This window comes from Ambystoma mexicanum, chromosome 4p, assembly GCF_040938575.1.
Source record: "Ambystoma mexicanum isolate Mex_15411 chromosome 4p, UKY_AmexF1_1, whole genome shotgun sequence".
NCBI classification, from domain to species: Eukaryota; Metazoa; Chordata; class Amphibia; order Caudata; family Ambystomatidae; genus Ambystoma; species Ambystoma mexicanum.
This window is the reverse complement of record NC_090927.1, coordinates 159178789-159203394: the sequence shown is the minus strand read 5'-3', so window position 1 is coordinate 159203394 and position 24606 is coordinate 159178789. Positions and strand designations below refer to the sequence as shown.

At 46.8% G+C, this 24606-nt stretch overlaps 1 protein-coding gene across 1 annotated transcript in view; it reads right to left on the bottom strand.

Annotated features, from left to right (window-relative positions):
* DRC1 (dynein regulatory complex subunit 1) overlaps positions 1-24606 on the bottom strand; it is a 742360-nt gene that overhangs the window by 153688 nt on the left and 564066 nt on the right. The window contains exon 12 of the mRNA XM_069605601.1: positions 5709-5798. Within this exon, the coding sequence (XP_069461702.1) occupies positions 5709-5798 (90 nt within the window). The remainder of the gene's footprint in view (positions 1-5708; positions 5799-24606) is intronic.

Sequence of the window (24606 nt, the reverse complement as noted above, 5' to 3'; positions counted from 1 at the left end):
TAGAGAAGATAATAGAGGAAATAAGGAGTTTAGTAGCATGAAAGGTGAGGAAGGGTCAGATTTTGCGGATATTATAGAGCTGGAAGCGACAGGCATGGGAGGTGAGGGAGATGTGGTGTGAGAAGGAGAGGTTGGAGTCAAAGTGAAGGCCAAGATTGCGGGCGTCGAGGGAGATGGGTAATGTGGAAGGAGGAAAGAGGATGGAAGGGGGTGGGGAGGGTGCGGGGAGGGTGCTAGCAGGAAAGAATAAGACTTCAGTTTTGTCCGTGTTTAAGGTGAGAAAATGAGAGGACATCCAGGATTTGATAGCAGAAAGGCAGGAGGAGAGTTTGAGATGATGTCAGGAGTAAAGGAAGAGAAGGAGAGCAATAGCTGGGTATCATCAGCATAGAAGTGGTGAGAGATACCAAAGGAAGAAATAATAGGAACTAGGAGAGAGGTGTAAAGCGAGAAAAGAAAAGGACCTAGTACGGATCCTTGTGGGACACCGTAGTTTAGTGAGTAGGTGGGGGAGGTGTTACCTCTCCATGAAACTGCAAAGATGCGACTGGAAAGGTAAGAAGTAAACCAGTTGAGGATGGAGTCTTTGAGGCCAAAGGAAGAGAGAGAGTTAAAATGTAGAGGGTGATCAACAGTATCAAAGGCTGCAGAGAGGTCAAGAAGAATGAGAATCGATGAGTGTTTAGAGTAGCGAGCAGGAGGAAGGGATTTGAGAACAGAGGTGAGAGCAGTTTCAGTGGAGTGGTTAGGGCGAAAACCAGATTGAGTAGTGGGGAGGATAGAGAGGCTGGAGATGAAGGCAGAAAGTTGTTTATAAACAAGGCAGGAGATAGATGGGTCGAAGGTTAGAGGCCAGATGGGATTCAGCAGAGGGCTTTTTAGGATAGGGATGATGGTTGCATGTTTGAAGGTAGAGGGATAGGTAGAGGCAGCCAGACAGGTGTTGAAGAATGAGGTAAGATAAGGTATGAGGAGAGGGTAGATTTTGGGAATGAGAGAGGTTGGGAGGGGGTCAGAGGGAGCAGAGGTAGGGTGAGTTTTAGATAGAAGAAGAGAAAACTCAGATTGAGTGACAGGGGTAAAGGAGGACATGGTGGTGGATGGAGTAGTGGGAGAAGGGGAAGAGCGAGAGTAAGAGGGGGAGCAGAGAATGTTTTGGCATAGAGTGTGGACCTTAGAGGGAAATAAATTAGCAAGATCAGTGGCAGAGAGAGGAGAGGCAATAGAATAGTCAGGGGTAGGAGGAGAGAGAAGACCAGTTAAGGTTTGAAAGATTCAGTAGGGGTGAGAAGATTGAGAGTGAACAAGATCTGAAAAGTAAGCACGTTTGGCGGAATTGAGGCAGTTATCGTAAAGGATGTGGTAAGAGAAGTAGAAGGATTGGTTAGAAAGAGAGCAGTGTTTGAGCCACCGTCGTTCAAGGCATCTGAGGAGGCGGCACATGGAGGAAAGATGTGTGGGACAGGGGGAGATGAGGCTAAGGAGGTGGTCGATATCCTCATAGAAGGACCCGAGAGGGCCAGGTGGACGACAACTAATGAAAAAGGATATAGCATGCACAGAGTTGAAAATTTTGTACATAAATTCGAAAGAAGAAAAAACAGGAAGAGGAAGGGAGCAGGGAGTTGAGAGGCATTTGGGGTGGAAAAGAAGACCAATTCCACCTCCACATCCCGTGGGTTAGGGAACGTGGGCAAAGGAAGAGGAGGAGGATGTGAGAGATGCTGGGACAGAAGTATTATGGGGGGACCAGGTTTCAGTGATACAGAGGAAGTGAAGGTTCAGACGAAAGAACAGATCTAGAACAGCAATTGTTTTATTACAGAGAGATCTTGCATTCCATAGAGCGATATCAATGGTTTTGGAAGTGTTGGACATTTGACTGCATCTGACGGGACTGCCACTGTTACCCGAAATGCCAATTTTTTCAAGAAGGTGGGTGAAGGGTGAGACCAGGCTGGAGGTGACCCTGCAAAGAGATTGTGTCAAGATACCGGATGAGGGCGGTGGACTGACCCATCCGCCGAGTCCCCTAGGTCGAGGGGACGCAGGTGAGGATGGCCGAATCCAGGAGGCAGGCAGGCGGTATCCCCAGAGGTTAGGGAGGAGGAAGCCTGCCCATCTCAGTGACTATGTGTTGGACCCCTGAACTGGTGGGCCCAGCCCACGGGCAGAGCAGAGACTTGTGGTTCTGGGAGGGAAGCAAATAAAGGGGTGTTGTTATGTGTGTACTGAAATGTCTTAATGTATCTATGTGTGCCTCCTTTTGTTTTGTTTGTTATGAAAGGGGAGGAATGTGGTGCAGCAGAGTGACAGAACTCCGCCACATGTGCATGTAATAAACAGGGCGTGCTAAAAATCGCTAGTGTGACCGTGGAGCCCGGTCAGCGAGCATTGTGTCTCGTGTGCTCTGTACGCTGGGAGTGGGGGGGCTCACAGGGCCGTAGGGGCACACCAGCAACTTGTAACAGTCACCAATAAAATATGGGGTTAGGGAAGAGGTGCAGACCCAAGATAAGGTATGTAACACGTTTTATTCAGGTAAAAGACCCATACAGGTATTGTCACCAAGAAAGCCAAGTCGATAATGAGGAACTGTTGGTCCCACCTGTGAACTGTCAAAAGGTGTATGCACGCGATGGCATTCCAATATAGAGAGTTGACATGCCATTGCGTGCGCATCAAGAGCAGCAGATACAACTATGACAGAGCTTCCCCTAAACTCGAAGGTTAAGCTTGAACCACTCAGTCACATGGCCAATACAGTGAGGCACACTTCCAAACATCATAATATGGTAATATACGGCATTTAGATCGGTTACCGGCGTGCATTGATGTTTGTATTGCGGGACGCTTTAAATTAAATTGTATTGGGATGTGGGCATCTCACAGTTGCTTTACAGTAAACTAGTTACAAGAACCGACTGTTAAGGACCCCACACCGTTCATGCCCTTATTCGATAATCCAGAATTCCCCCCGGGAACGGAAAAAGGAACCTTCCGCAAATGGAAAGAAGCGGGATGCAGGTTGGTGGGAGATATGCTACACGATCAACAGATAAGGTCTTTCGAGAACTGTAAAGCTCTATTGAACTTATCCGTAACAGACCGATATAATAACGAGCAGTTACACCACTGGCTGAGCACCCCATGCATGAAAGAAGCCTTGTCTAGGGAGCTGACCCCCTTTGAGAACTATATAATGACTCACACAGGTACCCGCAAGTTTGTTTCTAACACATACAAGTTTCTAAACGCACAGAAGGAACCAACTACATGGCATTACATGAAGAAATGGGAGAAAACTCTAGGCCATATACTCCCCAGGGAACGATGGGAATACACATGGAGCCTGATCCCAAAATTAACGAGAGCCATTCAGACAAGAGAAATGTGGGTGAAGATAATGCTGCAATGGCATTATACCCCGGAGAGATTGAACTCGATGTATGCAAACTCCCCAGGTGAGTGCTGGAGGGAATGTGGAGGAATGGGAGACTGGCGACACATTTGGTGGGAATGCCCAAACATACGCCCATACTGGGGAGAGGTCAAAAGTCAAATGTTCCCTGGGACAGAACTTTTGGGAGAAGAAATATGGCTAGGGGGCTTTTGGGATCCCGGGGATAAATCGCTATGCAACACACAGAAGATAAACTTTATGGGTCTTTTGATAGGAACATGGGTGGAAATTGCTTGCAACTGGAAACAGAAATCCCCTCCACAGGTGATGGATTGGACACGAAGGGTATGTACACATTTGACTATGGAACTATTAACATACAACATGCAAGGCGCTCATGGGAAATTTAGAAATGATTGGGGAGTAGTACTGGAATATCTGCAAACAGACTATAAAGAACAATGGTGCCCACATACAATAAGGATACTGGACTTATTTACGTGAAAGTGAACAGACCTCCTAGAGAAGACTGGTATGGATGGAGACCTGCTCGGTCAGGGGAGGGGGAGGAGTTAATAACGTTCTAATTGTGTTTTGTTTCTATTAAATGTCATGATTTTGCACTAAAACTTAATAAAAATATGTTTAAAAAAAAAGAAACGACTGTTTAGTAAGTGCAATGCAGGGTATGATAAAATGAGAAACAACATGACGACAGGGTGAGTATGGCCAGCATCACTTATAGATTAGGGTAAAAGCATTGACGAAAGAGGTTCCTGATGCCGATTGGCTGAAAATAAAAACTGCTGGATTTCAAAAAGCTGATGACACCAATTGGATGACTGAGACTTGGGAGACACCTGATCAGACAATGAAGAGTAAGGAGTGGAAAGTGCCACATCTAACCGTGACGCTTCTGCTTCGAAGGAAGGGGGGGATCCATTTCAAGCCTGTGATGCCAAATTACTTTTGCAGTCTTTTAAAAAAGCACTTGATGGTGGACAGCATTGAAAGCCACTGATGTCAAACAAACAAGGAATGGCAGACACAAATACTTCTTTCTTGTGAAACCAGGGTGAATTCAGAGCTTTCACCAGGATGGAAACCAGACTGTCTATGGTCTAAAAGAGAGTCAAATTAAGTGTATTATGGCAGTTGTTGGGCTGTAACTTTCTCTAGCAGTTTCCCCATGAAGAGTTCACTGATGATCAGTGGTAGCTGGATAATATACTAGTGTGGGCTGAGGTTTTTTCCGTATCAGGGAGATGATGAAGCACCAGGGCTCAGTGGGTATCACCCCATGGGCAAAGGAACTGTTGGCAAGCACTGTAATTGATAAGCCAACTTGACGAGGTATGGGGGATCCGTTCAGAAGCCTTCATTGTGATCACAATCTTGAGGACTTCAGATGTAAGTGGTCTGAAAATGCTGAAGGTGCTTTAACGCATTTTCTCAGTAGTGGTGGGCTGATTGGATCTAAACTGAGGAGCTAAGGTTAGCACTGTATGGGACCTTGGACCTCATTACATGTGTGCCAGTATCCTACCGGTATTACAGGTGGGATACCGGCAAACTGTAATACCGTTTCTGCCACTAGGTCTGCCGGAAATACCGGCAGATTGCAAGTGGCGGATACGCCAGTAAATCCCCATTCCATGGAGTCCCATAGGACACCATTGGGGGATTTGGCAGTAAAACCGTCAGTTCTTTGCTGGTAGGGTAGCGGATATACTTCTAGCTCAGAGCTGTAGCTAAATCTACCACCTAAACGTCAAATTTGGAGTGTGTCGGAGCGGTAACGTGCTGGTATGCAGAAATACCAGCATGTCATTACCGCACCGGCACTCTCATGATTGAAAGAACAAGGTAAGATAGTTTGGAAGGTTTTGGCAGGTGAGTGTGGCTTATTAGGATGGATTGAAAAGGTGACCACAATCAAGTTAGATTGTCTCTTTCACAGCAGTGTGATGTTACCATTCATGAGGGAATAGTTTGCTAGGCTTAGCATGTATTTCTGATCTGGCTTAGCACACTACTGCAAGAGAAAGCTAGGGAGAGATGATCCACTAGTGGCACAAGTCGGTAGGGCGGGTGCCTGCTCACAAAGAACAGGGGCAGTCTTTGCTGAACCAGAACATTGTGCCCTTGAATTGGTGAACTTGGAGTGTCAATTTGCTCAAGGTTCATTGAAAACATAAGCATTTTTTCAAGGTGGGCGTTATCCCTTACATATAGTACTTATAGTTCATCTGGACAGCTTGTCCATGTGCTCACAAAACTGAGGCAGACAAGAATAATAACTTACCGCAAAGATTGCATCCAACTTAATCAGCGAGTGGTCGTTTTTCTCCAATGGCTCTAGGAGTGTCAGCAGCCTGCCCTCAACAAGAAAGCCCTGAGTAGAAGAAAAGAAAACTGCGGTTGGTACATGCAGTTTACCAATGTCTATTTTATCCACATGACTTAAAAATTCTTAAAGTGCTTCACGTTGCGACCATTCCGTAAAAATAATTGCAATATCAATGAATTTACCTGTACAAACAGACCTTATCCTTGGAACAACATACCATTATTTCCTAGCCAGTATGTGCCATAAGCCCTGTGGAAAACAGTCCCCCCATAAGAAACGCTCTCACCAGAACTCCAAGGCCATATCTCCTCTGTACCATATAGCCATCAATACCAGAGGCACTACCGCCTCATTGTCTTCATCAAAGAGGAATAGCTTCAGTCAGCTAACAGTGGGTACATACAATAAACACATTCTACAAATCATTTTGATATGAACTGAATGCACAACTAAAATGTCAACATTTTATTATATAGCTTCAAAGTTTGATTTTACAAAGTAAAAAGTAGAAACTGCTAGTTGTACGCAACAAAGAATGCCACCTACTGCTGTTAACCTGACAGACCTGCCCTTCCTGTTTTGCCACAGAGAAATGCTGTACTTGGTTGTTGACCCATATGTAGAAGTTCAATAGTTTGGGCTGGGTGATGTGGCTGGGATGTCTATGGGGGCCAGCACCCACTCTTTGATGTAGCAGCTGGAGGAGGTAGAGTGAGAGTCACTGAACCCCATCACCATGCATGAGAGAAATGCTCTTTCTCATTCCCTGGAGGACATTACAATAGAGGAAAAGTGTAGGACCCCAAGTACTTGTAGGCCAGAAATGAGGCTAAGGAACTTGATCTAATCGCCTCATTAGGAGTGTGCCAGTCCGGTAAAAATGCAGAAAAAAGGCTGGTAATACCGGATCCGTCATTTTTACTGGGCCGGCTCACTCCGAGTTTGCTGGTAGGTGCCGTGAACTCCCGGCAGGCCTGGCCTGCTGGGAGTTCAGGCCCCTACCAGCAAAGAATTGCCCCAATCACTGGCACCAGTACTACCAGTGATTGGGGCAAACCCATTCCACAGAGTCCTATGGGACACCATGGAATGGGAACTTACTGCTGTTGACGGCACCTGTAATATCCCAGTAACACCGGGATATCGGGCGCCGGTAACGGTAAGGCGAGTTTGCTGATAAACCGCCGGTTCTACAGGCAAACTCGTAATGAGGCCGACTTTATTACAGAACAAATTCTAGCTCCCAAGTCCTGACCTAATGTACCACCCTCCTGAAACCCTCTATTCTAGCATTCTAGTGGCTCCTGCACCTCTGATATAACTTATAATATATGATAATATAACTGTTTAAAACCCAAAAGTCTTTCATAAAAAGAAAAATAAATGCAGAGTGTCCATAATAGATTTTCTGCTTTTCACTGCATGCCTAAGATATGTTAACAAAGTCCATCTTACCAAAGGGGTGACCACCTTCAGTAGATGTCAAGTTGCCCCCTAACGCGATGGCATTCCAATATAGAGAGTTGACACGCCATTGCGTGCGCATCAAGAGCAGCAGATACAACAGTATCCCCTCTCTATGACAGAGCTTCCCCTTAACTCGAAGGTTAAGCTTGGGACACTTTGGAAAGAGCAAAATGCGTTGGGAAGATCAGGTCGTACAACTTACAAGAAGCAGCCAAAGTTTAGACAAATTAACTTTGGTTTACTGAACCACTCAGTCACATGGCCAATACAGTGAGGCACACTTCCAAACATCATAAAATAGTAATGTACTGCTTTTAGATCGGTTACCGGCGTGCATTGATGTTTGTATTGTGGGACGCTTTAAATTAAATTGTAGTGGCAACTTGACATTGTATAAACCCCCTTTATCTCAAAAGGAGTACCAATGTTGTCACTCTAATATGGTCATATGCAGAGCAGAAAAAGGCTGCTAGGTGTGACAAATTTACAACATGAGCACCAATAAGTAAACAGGAGCTTTGGTTTGGAAAACTAACCACACAGCTGTTAGTGCACTCAGAGGGATACAGTTAAATTTGGCTCTGGTTAACAACAGCACTTGTGGGGATGTTTTGACCACATTAGGTAGTTGTGAGCGGTCAGAAATGTGAGGCAGACAACATTTTGAAGGTTTTTCAAAAGATGTCATTTTACTTAAGCAACAAGCCCCGAGCAGGGGATTCTTTACCACGTCAGCTAATGCCTCAGGGCTCATAGTTACAGGCCCGACTGAAGCGAGGCCCTTAATCAAGGCCCCACGGCATTACCTGAAGTGGCCATGCCCCCCTCTGCAAGGGGCTTATTGTTATTAGTACTGCAGCCCGTAAGAGCAGGGCACTAAAAGCATTTTTTACCTGTTCCGAAACGCTCCAACAAGCCCTAGCTCTCAAGGAGGAAATTCTGAGCTCAGATCTAATAGCCACACTAGGCACACTATTCGGAACCCGAAGAATCCTCCTCCACACGAGTCCCTCAAGAACGGGTAGATAATCCAGAATCCTAAAATCTATCAACTGGATCCATCACAGGAGTTTGAGAACAATCTTCCCTTCACATAGCTTTAGTACAGGAATCAGTGAATATTTACCATATTTAAAATCAATACGACACAGCTGATTTAGTAACACATTTGTGTGTATCCAAAACTGTTCTTTAATTAGTTGCTTTTGGGTTTTTATGTGCGCGGAAAGCCCAAATATGATATAGGTATCAGTATTCATATAAGCCACCTCTTCCTTTGATCTTAAATAATAATGTTCTCTCTGTTTTCTGTCAGTTTATTCAAAATTGCCTTCTGGTCAGTTTATTCAAAATTGCCTTCTGGCTTATGTTCCCACATACCCGATTGCTTTCCAATATGAAAACACATAGCATGCGAGTGGTCACGGAGCGCTCCGGTGTTGCAATCACTTGTTGAACTCACTGTATAAGGCTTGCACGTCTGTTTCTCTCGCTGCTCAAAGGTCCTTTGCTTCAATGGCTCCTCGCGATTGCACACAGAGCTTCCTTTGCTCCAGAGGCCCTCTGGTGATTGCCTGCTACTAGAGATAGCCTTGGGGAAAGGAAAGCTTTCCAAACTTTCGCTTCCCGCTTAGCAGCCTCTGCAATAAATGTTTCTGGAGGCAAAGACCCTTTCAGGACCGGCTACTGCTCGAGGCTCAACAGTGGGTCCGGCGTCTTCTTCCTCCTCCAGTATCTGCTTCTGCCACAACGTGGAGAGTTCACAACTCCTCCACCTACAGCTACTGCTCCTTCTTCTCTCTCTTGGCCTGCACCTGAAGGGGCCTTGTAAGGAGGGGACAGTGAAAACCGAGGGTGCACAGTCTGCGACACGCAGGACAGGAATGAGTTAATCAGGGTGTGAGCGACAATTACGAGAGTGAAGGACTGTCAGGTGTGAACGATGGTGCGGATACGGAGAGAGGCGGAGTTGGCCTAGTGAATTGGCGCTGCCTTTTTTCTTTAAAAGGAGGAAGAGGTCCACCAGGAGGGGGAAGTCATGCCACGAGGGACAGAGGAGACACCAGATTCTGGGCCAGAAGAGGCATTTGTCTCGGCTTATTAGCCAGCCTGGAAAGAATGGTAGGAGAGGGCCGACGGGAGCGAACGCAGAGGTGGCAGCGGAATATCAGGAGTGTCACGTTGAACGCCACCCACGAGGAAGCAGGTGAGCCTGCTAATGAGACGTGGAATGCCGCCCAAGAGGGAGCACGTGAGCCGAAGGGTTTGGGTGGAGGAAAAAGGGGGGGACACATAAGCGAAACGCTAAAACCGGGGCAGTTTTCCATAACCGGGACAGTTGAGACCAAAACCTTACAAGTAGCGGAACATCATAGGAGAACTGGGACACCGGGCAGGGGTGAAGTAACCACTTCCCCTATACCCAAATGCTGGTATAATAATAAGTATCCATTGAGAAATAAAATAAATAACCACATACAACTATACTTGCGTCTCAGTGTGCTTTGTAACAAAACCCAAATTGTGACAAGTGGTGGCAGCGGTGGGATCGAGGAGAGAATGACATGGAGGGACTGGTAAAAGCACTGACGGAAGGGCAACAGCAACTTCAGCATGCACTACAAATTCATAGTCAGCAGGCCCAAGCCGACAGGCTAACGTTTCAACAGGCACTGCAGGTACAGAAAGCGCAACTAGCAAAGGCCACGACTGCCAGAAGGCAGGCTTAGGTACCGACCACAGTGTTACAGAAGTATGTACCAGGAGAGAACCTGGTGCATTTATTTGTGAACTTTGAGAGGGTGGCCAGGAACGCGCAATAGCTGCAAGAACGATGGAGTAACTATGAGGCCCACTTGATGACAGGGGAAATGCAGAGCGCTCTCCAAGCAGCCAATCCCAGTGGAGAGATGGCCTACATTGATATGAAGAAGGGCATCCTGGAAAGGCTGGGGCACGATGAAAAAACCTACCGGGTAAAGTTCCGGGATACAAAGTTGTCATCCCAAGAGACGCCACAACAGCTATAACTCAGAGTAAAGTTTTTGGCAGACAAATGGCTCCAGCCAGCCACTACCACTACCCACGAAATTGTAGAGAGAATCATACTAGAACAGTTTGTGGAAGCCTTGCACACCCCGGTGCAAAAGTAGGTGAAACAACATCACAGTCCGAGCCTGGCAGAAGCCGCAGCATACCAGAAGGCTGGGCAGGTAAGAGTGCTGTTGTATGTTTCACCTAATAGAATGGTGGGTGGCCCCTTCAACCCTTTTATTCGACTGGGTTGAGGAGGAGGAATAACCACGGCATCTCAAAAACCAGAGACTGAAGGGGAAATACCGGGCCGAACAAATGTGTAATCTCCATGAAGCCCACAATTTTACGAATGTGGAGAATAGGGCCATATTGCCCGGCATTGCCAAAAAAGGAATAAATTTGAGCCCATGGATATCAGGCTATTTGATGCACCACAGGCTCAGTCCTGCAATGGAGAACAAGGCCTGCTCCACATACCACAATACCCCTATGCCTGTGAGGCTGAAGTGGAAGGAATCCCCACGAGAGCCATGTGTTAGGCAGAATTAAATGCAGTACCCTTTGGGAACACCACACACAATTAAGACTACAAGTGACAGTACAATTTAAACTTTGGTACAAGCCTGTACTACACAGTTATAGTGGTAACAGTAGCGGAGCAGCCAGACTTATGTCAAGAGTAAGTGAGCAGTATGAAATAGTTACACAAAGGACAGCAATTACTATGATTCCGGCAAACACTGACTCAAGGTTTTCAAGTAAAAGAATATACATTTATTTCACTCTTCAGTTGTATAACAGTACACTATTATAAGCAGTCTAAGAATTCACACTTTTAATACACCACACCACTTCCCTTAAATTGCAGACAAGTTAAGCTCACAAAATGAAGTGGGAGAAAAATGGCACTCCAGCAATTTAAAAGGGAGGGAAAAACAAAGTTATTAGAAATTAAGTCAACCCAACAGGTAAGTACTCAGGGCAATTGAACAAGGGGAACTACAGAGATAGAATCGGGTAGAAAAGGCTTAGGGCCAAAGTCAATGGGTCAAAAGTCTTTTGCTCAAGATCACATAGTTCAGGGTAGTTTGCGGTAAAGTTTGTGGCACGGTTTCCGGACGAGATTGGTTGATACAAACGTTAGTTCAAAGAAAAGAGAAGGACAAGCCCTCAGATTGGAGAAAGATTTCAAAACACTTTCACCGCGGTTGAAGGAAACGGACAACCGGATTTGCACAGTACCTTAAAATGGAGAGGGAGCTGTAGCAGAGAATGTCATGATCTCTGCTTCCAAAAGGTCAGGGTTTTCCCAACTCCCTTGGAAGCTGATCCATAACCCAGGTTCCGAGTGCCAACCAGTCCCTATTGGGACCTTTTGGACCCAGTCCTGGCGCCAGTGGCACCAGGCTCATAAATATGCCCAGTCCCAGCGCTGGAAGCGCCGGGCTCATAATGCTTGGGTGGACTTACCTGCAGCAGACCATGCTGCTTACTTGCCTGCCAGTTGAGTCTCTGATCCTCTTCTGTTTGGAACTACTTTTCCTGTTGGGTGGGGCAGGAGCCACTCCCTAGATTCAGAACACTGGAACTCTTCTGGAAAGCAGGAACTCTTTTCTTACCTAGGCGTGGCTGTGGAAGGAGACACCTAAGCACTACAGGAGGCTATTTAAACCACACCCGATGGATGAATCTTGCTTTGCGTTATTCTGCATCCTCAGCAGCAGAACGCTCATCGTGTCTTCTGCATCTGATCCTGGGCCTAAGGAAAAAGGCTTACCATTCTGAATCCAGTCTTCAGCAACACCTATAAAGACAAGAAAGAACAGGTTAGCATTACGGTCTTCAGTGACAGCTCTTCAGTTACCTGGTCCATCGGCTGTCACCAACGCCTCGCGCTGCATTCCGGCATCTGAAAGACAAAGGCTTACCTACTCTTCGTGCGCTCCGGAGGTCTTCACTCTGCATTCCGGCATCTGAAAGACAAAAGCTTACCAACTCTTCGCACGCTCCGGAGGCCTTCGGCGCTGCATCCCGCATCTGAAAGACAAAACAAGGTGCGTTTAAAGACATTGGGGAACTTTAATACTCACGTGCCATTACTCCTTTCCACATCTAACCCAGTGGGTATTCCGGCACCCTGCAGCCGCCCCGAACTTGTACCTGCAAAATAAAAAGACAGTTAGAGCGCATCGTGAAGCAGGCAGCAAGCGCTTACTTACGTGCTTCCAGGCGCTTCTATTCATTACACAGGCTCCATCTTCAACTCACTTCAGCCCGCCATCCGCCATCGCCGGAACCCTGCAAAACAAGAGACTTCATTACTAAAGACTTTAAAGACATTAGAATTACTCGAAACTTACCGTTCGTGCATTAAACGACAGACAGCAGTCCTCTGAAGTCAAGAGGCCTGCTCCCCTTATCCAGTGAAGAAACTGGTTACAGCACCCTGCCTCGAGGCAGATGGAGAGCACGGCGTTCACTTACCTAAGGTGAGAGCGTTAACCTTTGGGGTTCTACAGGAGAAGAGAAAGGGAAGAAGAGAGAGACATTCAATAACCCAGTTCATTAATCCCACATTTTCTATCTGCAGACATCTTACCCTTCGAGCCAGACATACAGTGCACAGAGGTCCAGCCCAAAGAGCCAGCCGTGTGTTACACATCACCTTTGAAGATACGGTATACGCTCAGTCAAGACCGGCGCCTCTACGGGAATCAGGTGAGCATTACAGAACGCAAAGCCTACCACAAAACTCCCGTCCAGGCGCTATGGAAACCTCGGATACCGACCAGCTAGCCCAGTTACTTGGGGAACTAAGGGCTGAAGTGCATGCAGCCCGTCAGGAAACGAACGCTCTAAGAAGGGAACTGATTATTTCCAAGGAGCGAACAGATGATCTCGCTAGACAATTGCTACAGTCACAAGCCGGACAGACCCCGTTACCCGCATCTGGGGGAAATCTTCCTTCTACATCCTCTATGAATCCAGTGCAGATCAACCTACCTGGGAATGTACCTCTGGCTCCACCCGAACGATTTTCTGGTGACCCAAAGAGGTTTGCAGTATTTATCAATCAGTGCCGGTTGCATTTCTTATGCCGGCCAGCAGCCTTTCCAACTGATCAAGCTAAAGTAGCTTTCGTGTTTTCGTACCTTAGTGGCAATGCGGCAGACTGGTCGATCCCTCTAGTAAATCAAGATGATCCGGTCCTCCATGATTTTCAAGCTTTTCAGCTCAGTATGGAAAAACTGTTCGCAAGGCATTCACAGGGGCAGGCCTTGGACAATGAGCTTCTTTCGTTGCGACAAGGTAATCAAGACGTCTTTCAACAGACTGATAGTGGAAACTCACTGGCCTGAGGACAAAAGGATTACGCTGTTTTATAGAGGTCTACGCGGAGAGCTCAAAGATGTGTTAGCCCAAGTAGTGAATCCCCCACAAGATTGTTCGGACTATATAGACTTAGTCGTTCAAATAGATCACAGACTGCAGAACAGGAAGGCCGATCGTTCCAAGTTTGTTGCTCGAGTATTTTCCAAACCGCCAACTCCTTCCAAAGGAGTAGACTCCGGGGAACCCATGCAAATAGGGGGTCTGAAAGGTCCTCTAACACAAAAGGAGCGGGAAAGGAGAAAACAGTTGCAATTATGCCTCTATTGCGGAAACTCAGGGCACTTTCTTCGAGACTGTCCGGTGAAACCTGCCAAGAAGGCAGTAGGAGCTGCAGTTACCAAAGTTACAAACTCTGAGCAGGGAAACGACCTCGCCCGACAAGAATAGAGGTCCTCTTGCCGAGCGTGAAAACCAGTTCCGTGACCTTGCATTTCGTGATACCTATGGTCCTCATTAGCCCTGATAATCCGGATCGATTACATGCAATTGAAGCTTACGTCGACAGCGGTGCCATCGGCAATTATGTGGATCATGAAATGGTTTTGAGGATGAATCTAACTCTTTGTCCCAAGGCTGTAAAGGACGTCATTACTACAGTGGATGGTACGGAGATAGCCTCCGGGCCAGTAACGCATACCACTCAAGAAGTGACGCTAGTAAGTCAAGATGGCCACCATGAGAAGATCGTGTTCGATGTGATCAAGGCCCCTCAGTTTCAGATTATAATAGGAATACCTTGGTTAGAGAAACACAATCCTCTGATCGATTGGCGAGCAAGAACGGTCCAGTTTCCAGAATGTGTCTCTACTTGTCACCCTCCACCTGGTGTTGCACTGGCAGCAATTTCTTCAGAGACTCCCCAGTTACCTCCCGAATACCTAGAATACCAAGATGTTTTCCGGAAGGATCAGGCTAACTCTCTACCTCCTCATAGGTCTTATGACTGCCAGATCGACCTGATACCTGGATCTACTCCTCCTTGTAGTAGAATTTATGCCCTCACCGAGCCTGAGAACCTTCACCTTCGACAATACCTGGATCAATACCTGGCAAATGGGTTTATTCGTCCTTCCAAGTCCCCTGCTTCTTCAGCTTTGTTCTTCGTTCCAAAAAAGGAAGGAGACCTTAGAACTTGTATAGATTATCGCTCCCTGAACCAGATCACCGTTAAGAATAGATATCCGTTACCTTTGATCCCTGAACTCCTGGACCAAGTCAGAAAAGCATGCATATATACAAAGCTGGATCTTAGAGGAGCTTACCACTTGGTACGAGTAAAGGAGGGCGATGAATGGAAGACGGCCTTCCGCACCAAGTATGGGCTATTTGAATATCAGGTCATGCCCTTCGGACTTTGTAATGCCCCGGCCGCCTTTCAATATTTTATGAACGATGTCCTCAGAGAGCTCATAGATGTGTGTGTTGTTGTTTACATTGACGACATCCTCGTTTATTCTTCATCGGAATCTGAACATCGGAAACACGTGAAAATGGTCCTCGAAAGATTGCGTCAACACAAACTTTTCGCTAAGTTGGAAAAATGTGTTTTCAACGTGACTGAAGTTGAATTCTTGGGATTCATATTATCACCTGGCGGAGTGCGTATGGATTCAAAGAAGGTCGATGCAGTTCTCAAATGGCCATCACCATCCTCCGTAAAAGGTGTGCAAAGCATGTTAGGCTTCGCTAACTTTTACCGCAGGTTTATCCCCGAATTCTCTCGAATAGTCCAGCCCATCACTGCCTTGTTAAAGAAAAACAAACGTTTTGAATAGTCTACCGAGGCGGAACAAGCTTTTCAGGATTTGAAGACTAAATTTATCTCTGCACCAATCTTAAAACACCCTCGCCCCGAACTCCCCTACATCGTGGAAACTGATGCTTCAAGCCTTGCCATGGGGGCAGTTCTATCACAAAAGGACCCGGTAACCAATCAGTTGCATCCCGTGGCATTTTGGTCCCGCAAATTCTCGCCTCCTGAAATCAATTACACGATTACTGACAAGGAACTTCTGGCTATCAAGTCTGCCTTTAAGGCTTGGCGGCATTATCTGCTGGGGGCCCGACACACCGTTACTGTGATTACGGATCACCGAAACCTGCAATATTTGAAAACCGCAAAAGCCCAATCCTCTAGACAACTCCGTTGGGCATTATTCTTTGCCGAGTTTGACTTCATAATTACCTATCGACCTGGTACAAAAAACGGTAAAGCTGATGCCCTTTCTCGGATGGGAGTGGAAGAACACTTAATCAACCCTAAACCTGTACCAATCATTCCCGAACAAAGAATTCTGGGTGTAATCGCCACAGAATCCATAGAGGAAGTTAAGGATAAAGCCAGGCAACTTGTAACTCCAGCAGACATACAGAATTGGCATCTGCAGGGAAAGGACTTTGCAGTAAAGGACAACTTATTGTATTTCCAAGAACGATTATACCTACCCAGCACAGATTTACAGAAAAAAGTAATCTCTTGTTATCACGATTATTTAATGGAAGGACATCCCGGTATGGCCAAGACCTCAGAAAAGATCAAGCGCTACTTCTGGTGGCCGTCTTGGAAAAAAGATATCAGAGACTTTATAATGTCCTGTGGAGTATGCGCCCAAAACAAGAGTCAAAAGGAAAGACCAGCAGGCCTCTTACGCCCTATTGACATCCCACCTCGCCCTTGGCATACGCTTTCTATGGACTTCATCACCGATCTACCTCCATGCTCCGGATACAATACGATTCTAGTAATCGTGGACTTATTCTCCAAGATGGCGCATTTCATTCCGCTCAAAGGCTTGCCAACAGCAGCAACTCTGGCCCGAGAATTTCTCGAAAACATCGTCCGACTGCACGGTTTTCCTTCGGTTCTAATTTCGGATCGAGGTAGTCAATTTATTTCTCATTTTTGGCGAAGTTGCTGTCGGTCGGCTCAAATTGATGTGAGACTATCGACCAGTCACCACCCTCAGACCGACGGACAAACCGAGAGGACCAATCAAACTCTGGAACAGTATTTACGCTGCATGCTGCAACAAACTGAAAAAACTTGGAAAGACATCCTTTGGATAGCCGAATATGCCTACAATAACTCTGTCCATTCGGGAACTGGGAAAACCCCGTTTTTTCTTTTGTATGGCAGTCACCCTCGAAACTCGGAGTTGGATCCCCTCCAAGATCTTGAAACACCAGCAGTAGACTACCTGCATTCTACAATCACCCAAGCCTTTAAGGAAGCTGTTTCTCACCTTCAAAGGGCTAAAGAACAATACAAGAAAGGAGCAGATCAACATCGGAAGGAAGCCCCTCAATATCAAGTAGGGGATCAAGTCTGGTTATCCACCAAATATCTACCTCTAAAAGGGCCACGCACATTCAACCCAAGATACCTTGGTCCCTATTCCATCACTACCATAGTAAACCCAGTAGCGGTCAAGTTGGACTTGCCCCCGCACATGAAGATACATCCGGTCTTCCACGTCTCTCTATTAAAACCCGTGCAACCTCAAACCCGACTAACCAAATCTCCAAAACCTATCCTAGTTGATGGAGAACTCGAGTTTGAAGTCAAAAGCATTCTGGACTCCAAGATCTCCAAATCTAAACTATTCTACCTAATTGACTGGAAAGGCTACGGCCCCCAAGAGAGATCCTGGGAACCTGCTGAATATGTCCACGCTCCTCGCCTAATCAAAAGATTTCACCGAACATTTCCTGACAAGCCAAAACCCCCGGAGAAGCCCGGTTTGGGAGGGGCCTTGAGGGGGGGTACTGTCATGATCTCTGCTTCCAAAAGGTCAGGGTTTTCCCAACTCCCTTGGAAGCAGATCCATAATCCAGGTTCCGAGTGCCAACCAGTCCCTATTGGGACCTTTTGGACCCAGTCCTGGCGCCAGTGGCACCAGGCTCATAAATATGCCCAGTCCCAGCGCTGGAAGCGCCGGGCTCATAATGCTTGGGTGGACTTACCTGCAGCAGACCATGCTGCTTACTTGCCTGCCAGTTGAGTCTCTGATCCTCTTCTGTTTGGAACTACTTTTCCTGTTGGGTGGGGCAGGAGCCACTCCCTAGATTCAGAACACTGGAACTCTTCTGGAAAGCAGGAGCTCTTTTCTTACCTAGGCGTGGCTGTGGAAGGAGACACCTAAGCACTACAGGAGGCTATTTAAACCACACCCGATGGATGAATCTTGCTTTGCGTTATTCTGCATCCTCAGCAGCAGAACGCTCATCGTGTCTTCTGCATCTGATCCTGGGCCTAAGGAAAAAGGCTTACCATTCTGAATCCAGTCTTCAGCAACACCTATAAAGACAAGAAAGAACAGGTTAGCATTACGGTCTTCAGTGACAGCTCTTCAGTTACCTGGTCCATCGGCTGTCACCAACGCCTCGCGCTGCATTCCGGCATCTGAAAGACAAAGGCTTACCTACTCTTCGTGCGCTCCGGAGGTCTTCACTCTGCATTCCGGCATCTGAAAGACAAAAGCTTACCAACTCTTCGCACGCTCCGGAGGCCTTCGGCGCTGCATCCCGCATCTGAAAGACAAAACAAGGTGCGTTTAAAGACATTGGGGAACTTTAATACTCACGTGCCATTACTCCTTTCCACATCTAACCCAGTGGGTATTCCGGCACCCTGCAGCCGCCCCGAACTTGTACCTGCAAAATAAAAAGACAGTTAGAGCGCATCGTGAAGCAGGCAGCAAGCGCTTACTTACGTGCTTCCAGGCGCTTCTATTCATTACACGGGCTCCATCTTCAACTCACTTCAGCCCGCCATCCGCCATCGCCGGAACCCTGCAAAACAAGAGACTTCATTACTAAAGACTTTAAAGACATTAGAATTACTCGAAACTTACCGTTCGTGCATTAAACGACGGACAGCAGTCCTCTGAAGTCAAGAGGCCTGCTCCCCTTATCCAGTGAAGAAACTGGTTACAGCACCCTGCCTCGAGGCAGATGGAGAGCACGGCGTTCACTTACCTAAGGTGAGAGCGTTAACCTTTGGGGTTCTACAGGAGAAGAGAAAGGGAAGAAGAGAGAGACATTCAATAACCCAGTTCATTAATCCCACATTTTCTATCTGCAGACATCTTACCCTTCGAGCCAGACATACAGTGCACAGAGGTCCAGCCCAAAGAGCCAGCCGTGTGTTACACATCACCTTTGAAGATACGGTATACGCCCAGTCAAGACCGGCGCCTCTACGGGAATCAGGTGAGCGTTACAGAGGCGGACGTTCCTGGTAGTTCCTGCAGGCTCACGGTTCATGAAGCGACTGTCAGACTGACAAGAAGTAGGAAGACCGGAGGGTCTTGCACTACCCAAGGAAGAAACCAGCAGCAGAGCAAAGCAACAAATTAAAAGGTGCACTCCTTAAAACCCAATCAGGGTCTGACCTTCCTGGCTATCCGGCCCACTGTAGCTCTGTATAGCGAATTCGACCAGAGGAGGGGCCCTGGCTTGTAGTTTGGGCGAACTGGTTGGTCCCACCAGCTCAAGGGAAGAAGTTTCCTGGAGGATCTTCTCTGCCGTCAGATTCTGAAGATTCGGACATGCAGAAGCGCTTCATCGGCGGTTCAGTCGTTGTAGGAGTCCTCTTCTGCCAGTTCCTCGTTGGTTCTTTTGTTCCAGTGGCAACTCTTCCTTTCCAGTCCCACAGACCTGCTTTTTATGCAGTTATGCCCCATTCATACAGCCTGGCTGTCAATCACACAGCAGGGTGGCTGTCCTGGCAAGGATATTCCCCTCAGCCAACCAAACAGGAGTGCGACTTGGGTTACCAAGGGAACCCATGGCAGGGGTTCGAAGATCCCTCACTCACATCCTGCCAACCTAGACTTTCAGGTGCCAGAAGCCCGCGAAAAGACAGCGAACAAAGAAGTCATGCCCTGTTTGGCGCGCAGAGAAAAACACGAGAAAAACTTTAACAAAAAGAAATGGCGAATAAACCCAGCCGGAGCCAAAATAAAATGTATTTGGTCAAGCGGGTTAATGTTCGAGGCTAATATAATAGCCTAAAACAATACCACGTATATATAAAATAATCGCGGTAGAAAAGTTAGGGTAGATACCACTGCCACCAGCCAAGTCTTAATGTAAAGGGAGCGAAACAATGCTCCAGAGGCACAGACAAAAAGGGATAAGAGTTAACCCTTTGCAATACTCCATGTAAGATGGGGTGTACTGGGTCTGTGGTTTAAAGTGACTAAGGTAAAGTTAATGGCAACTTTACCCTTTTCTGGGGGACAGTAGTCAGCCCCAGAAAATGGAGTCGGTGGGAAGTCTCAAAGACAACCCGGAGTCACTGCACTGAAGGTGCTGTGTAACACATAAAAAATATGAGGCCATGGAGTAGGTGAGGCTCCAGTGCTCAAGATCACACAAACAGTGAAAACACACACAGCAAAACACATGTAAGAGTGGAAAAAAGGCTCACACTCTTACCAGGTGAAAAAGATAAATCCTAGAAATCCAGCGAAGCTGCTGAGGGACTCAGTAGATAAGGGAAAATATTCATGCTGGAGAATTCTCCCCAACACCCTGCTGAACTCCAGAAGCCTACAAATAGCAGTCAGCGCCCAACTGGTAGGTGGTGGGAAGTAACAGGGAGAACTTGAAAGTTAAGGCTGCAATGCTACCTGTGCTCCCGGAGCCTCTAGTGGTGGGGTCGGACGTGGCACTAATGCCTAAACTCATACAGAGCATCAAATAAAATTGGTTGACTAGTGCTCCCTTCCAGAGAGAAGAAATCACGCCGCCGGACGGACGCAGCCCCAAAAACAGGGCAGAGAAACGGCCCTGCAGAAAAAGTGGCAGCAGCAGGTTTTGATGCCTGTTGCTGTCGATTGGAAGATAGACGAGCGAGGGGACACCTATCGGATGGTGCAGGAAGTGGACGCCACGTTAAGAAATGCACGAGTTGCAGCAAGCGAAGGGAACAGAGGTAAAGGGCCACACTTTATACAAGAGAAGGGTCTATACTATCGGGTGGCAAAGCAACCAGGGGAGGAACCCCATAAACAGCTAATGGTCTCTAGCAGGTTTCAGTCTACGGTACTGGAAGTCGTGCATGTGCAAAGTTGGAGAAGGCCACTTAGGAGCTGAGAAACCGTTACAGAAAATCCTGGCACAGTTCTTCTGGTCCAGAGTGTATGGACAGATGCAAAGGTTCTGTCAACTATGTGATGAGTGTCAGAAAAAGAACAGAGCTAACATCCCGAAAGCTCTGCTGCAGACAATCCCACTGATTACCATACCCTGGCAAAGTATAGGAATGGACATTGTGGGGCCACTTGATCGCTCCAGTAGAGGGCTTAAATATGTATTGGTAATAGTGGACTATGCTACCAGATACCAAGAAGTATTTCCACTACAGAGCATTACAACAAAACAGGTCTGCGAAACCCTAATACCGTTTATTTCACAGGTGACTGGCCAGAAGAGGTGTTTGTCTCGGCTTATTAGCCAGCCCGGAAATAATGGTAGTCGAGGACCAACGGGAGCGAACGTAGAGGCAACAGCGGAATACCAGGAATGCCATGTGGAACGCTGCCAACGAGGCAGCAGGTGAGCCTGCCGAAGACTGCAGGGGATGTGGGGAAGTCAGAGGGCCCTTGTTGCATGGAATGCTGCCCACGAGGGAGCAGGTGAGCCTGCCGAAAAGACGCGGAATGCCGCCCATGAGGGAGCAGGTGAGCCTGCCGAAGAGAACCGGGGTTGGGGTGGAGCAAAAAGGGGGGAATCTTAACCGGGATGCCGCCACTGCAGGAGCTGTTCATAACCGGGAAAGTCAAGACCGGAACCTTACAAGTAACGGACCACCATAAGAGAACTGGGACACCGGACAGGGGTGCAGTAACCACTGCCCATAAACCCAAATGCTGGACTTATTATAAGAATCCGTTGAGAAATAAAATAACTACTATCCTTGAGTCTCAGTGTGCTTTGTAACAAAACCCAAGTTGTGACAGGCCTTTTCAGTCTCCCAGTCTCCCTGAGGTGTGTGTCATTCCAATTAAGAAGCTGCACTTTGCAGTTTTGTTCCTCTTCAGCCCTCTTCTTCTTCCCAGTACTTCAAGAATTATGGGACTAATGCAAAAATCTGTTTTTCTAACTTTTTCTATTTTACAATATGCCATTAGAGGTTTGGGGTCTTGGGGGAAGTTGAACAAGGGGGTTTCCCATTCCTCCTGACCTGCTTCCCCTCTTATGTGATCCCCCTGCAGAACACAACACCCGGGTCAGGATAAGAAAGTGCCTGCCTTACCGTGGCCACATGAGAAGGGTCCCCGGCCAGGTTTTTGGGGGGAATTTTCTCTGATTGATCACATGGTGCTGTGTAGTATTATCAGATATAACAATATGCCTACGATGAATGGGTTCCACCAGTTCAATTACCTTTGAATGTGACATCAACTAGCCGGTAAAATAGCTCAGCGGGTCGCATGGTCGAAACCCAGCAAGGCCAACTCAGCCTTTCATCCTTCCAAGATCCATAAATGAGTGCCAACTTTGGATGGGTGATAGTTGTAGAGGAGCAAGTGGATGCATCCTTCCTAGACAACCTCGCACCGCCAGCCCCACCCCCACCCTATTGGAGTAACAGACGAGGAGCTACAATAGGGAAATCATGTACAAGTTTATGTAACATATCCATACCACGTTGACTGTATGAAAAATGATATGCACTCAGGCAGCCATTCAGAAGATACCCTCACGTTGCAACAGTGTAGGAAACCTACCAAGAAGGATGTCCTTTGCCGAGTTGTCGAAAAGCAGCCATCAATAAAAGGGTGCGCGACATGGATGTACGTTAAACAAAGTCTTTTAACAGCAAAAGATTGTCCAAAAGAAGATATATGACCCTATGCTGAAACGATATGACGAAACTTAAGAATTACGATGTAACTGAAGCAGTAAGAGAAACATGTACTCCATGATGCAGTATTTACAAATACTAAGAAGAATGAAGTGGCACCCTGGTCGATAACTGTATATACGCTGAAACGCAAGGTAGAAAGAATACATAAAAATTTGCTTATGAGAGGTATATTTTCAAGGTTTAGGACTACCATCAGAACAAGATGGAGGATGGCTCATGTCAATCAACCCAGTTACCTCAAAATATGAGCCCAGAGCTTAATATGGAAAGACGATGAAGAAGCTGTTTTCACTGCGAAATAGGGGAGTAGATTGGCTTTAAACCAAGGATGCTATTTTGAGAGATGAAGAAAAAGCACAAAGGGAGTCTACGAGCACACCATGTGCAAGGACATATTCCCTAAAGGTGAGGAAGAACACAAAAATTTACTGATGCCAAATATTGGATGATTAAAAGGCATACAGTCAATATGGGATAGAGTAAGCAAGTCTCTAAAGGCCAAATGGAGAACCGCATCCAGCAAAAGCTGAATCAAATAAGGTTAAAAGCACTGTTAATATGGACAAATTCATGGTCTTGCAACATGTGAAGAAGAGCTCACAAACAAGGGCTATTCATTAGGCCTGGAGCTAAGAAAGTGATGACATACACTCCCTTGAATGTCCCGAGACTGTGCAGACTGGCAAGGTCAACCTTCAAAGAGAAGACACAGGCATGAGGCCTACCGATGAGATAGGGTGGCCTAATTGGGAAACAAAGGAAGAGTTGACGTATCTCCAACCACCTGGATTTCGTTTCTATGTACGTTCTGCTAACAAGCTGAATTTCCAAGGTTGGATTTGGATTGCCAACCAATTAGAATAGCCAGCCATGCACTTTTTCATACAATGTTAAATATTAGTCCGCTGCCACATTTTCCGCTGTGACGAATACCTTACACCATGTGTTTAGAAGGCGCTCAGGGTGTGTCTCACAGAAAAGTGACCACCAATGAGGGACTAACACAAACATTTTCAATATGTAGAGATGCTCCCCTGATCCAATCCCACCCATCAATAGGTTTTTGAAGTTTGCCACGTAGGATGACGTCATAGATGACACATCTAGTATTATAAAAGCTAGAACTAAATGAAAAGATAGTGTGATCTGGCATAAGTCGAATTGATGAGTGTTTATTCGCTCTGCTTTACACAGACCTAGGTTCCTGGAAAATCGACGACTCCTGCCATAATCCAGATGAGCGCGGAGTTCCCTGCGGTGAGAGGTGCGCTAAAACTAAAGTCACGTGACTGATATATGGTCGGCAGGTCCCCCTTTGAAGAAATTCCTGTTCTGTCCCCACAGGTATCCCACGGAGGAAAGGTGATCTGGTTGATTACGGGAGAGTCGATGCCGGGGGAATCAAGCTGAGGACCAGACGTAAGTAGACCAATGCAGTTGGTAAAAGCATATGAGGGGAGGGATTGAAATTATGTCCAAGTATAGAAAGTAACTGGATTTTTGGGGATTATATAAGGAAAAAGAGATAAGGATACCCTGAATTGACAGGCTCAAGAGACATGGAAAGGGCACCCACTATAGTTCCAAAGCAGAACATTAAGTATTCCTACTGACAGAGGGGGGTAAATAAAAAGAGAGGAGACTACACCCACTAAGGAAGTGGTATATATAGATATATGAAAAGTGCACATATATAAAGGGTATAATATGATTGTATAAAAGATAATGGGCCTCATTACAATTCCGGCGGGAAGCGGCCATTAAAACGACAGGTTGCTGCCAGACTTTTAGATTTTGCTGGTGCCTGGCTTTCCGGAAACACTGGGGCATTACAACCCTGGCGTTCCAGGAAATCAGGTGCTGCTAAAATGTTGTTCCCCATTCCCATAGATTGCAATAGGACTCTATGGGAGTGGGGAACACGGAAGCACCAGCACCGTTAACGGTGCCGGTGCTTCTGTGAAAGTCTGCTTACCCTGGTTGCTGTGCCCGGCAGGGTCAGACATGCCGGGCACAGCGGCTCCGGCAGGCAGACTTGTACTTTGCCGGTCTGGAAACCACGTTTGTTTCCGGACCGGC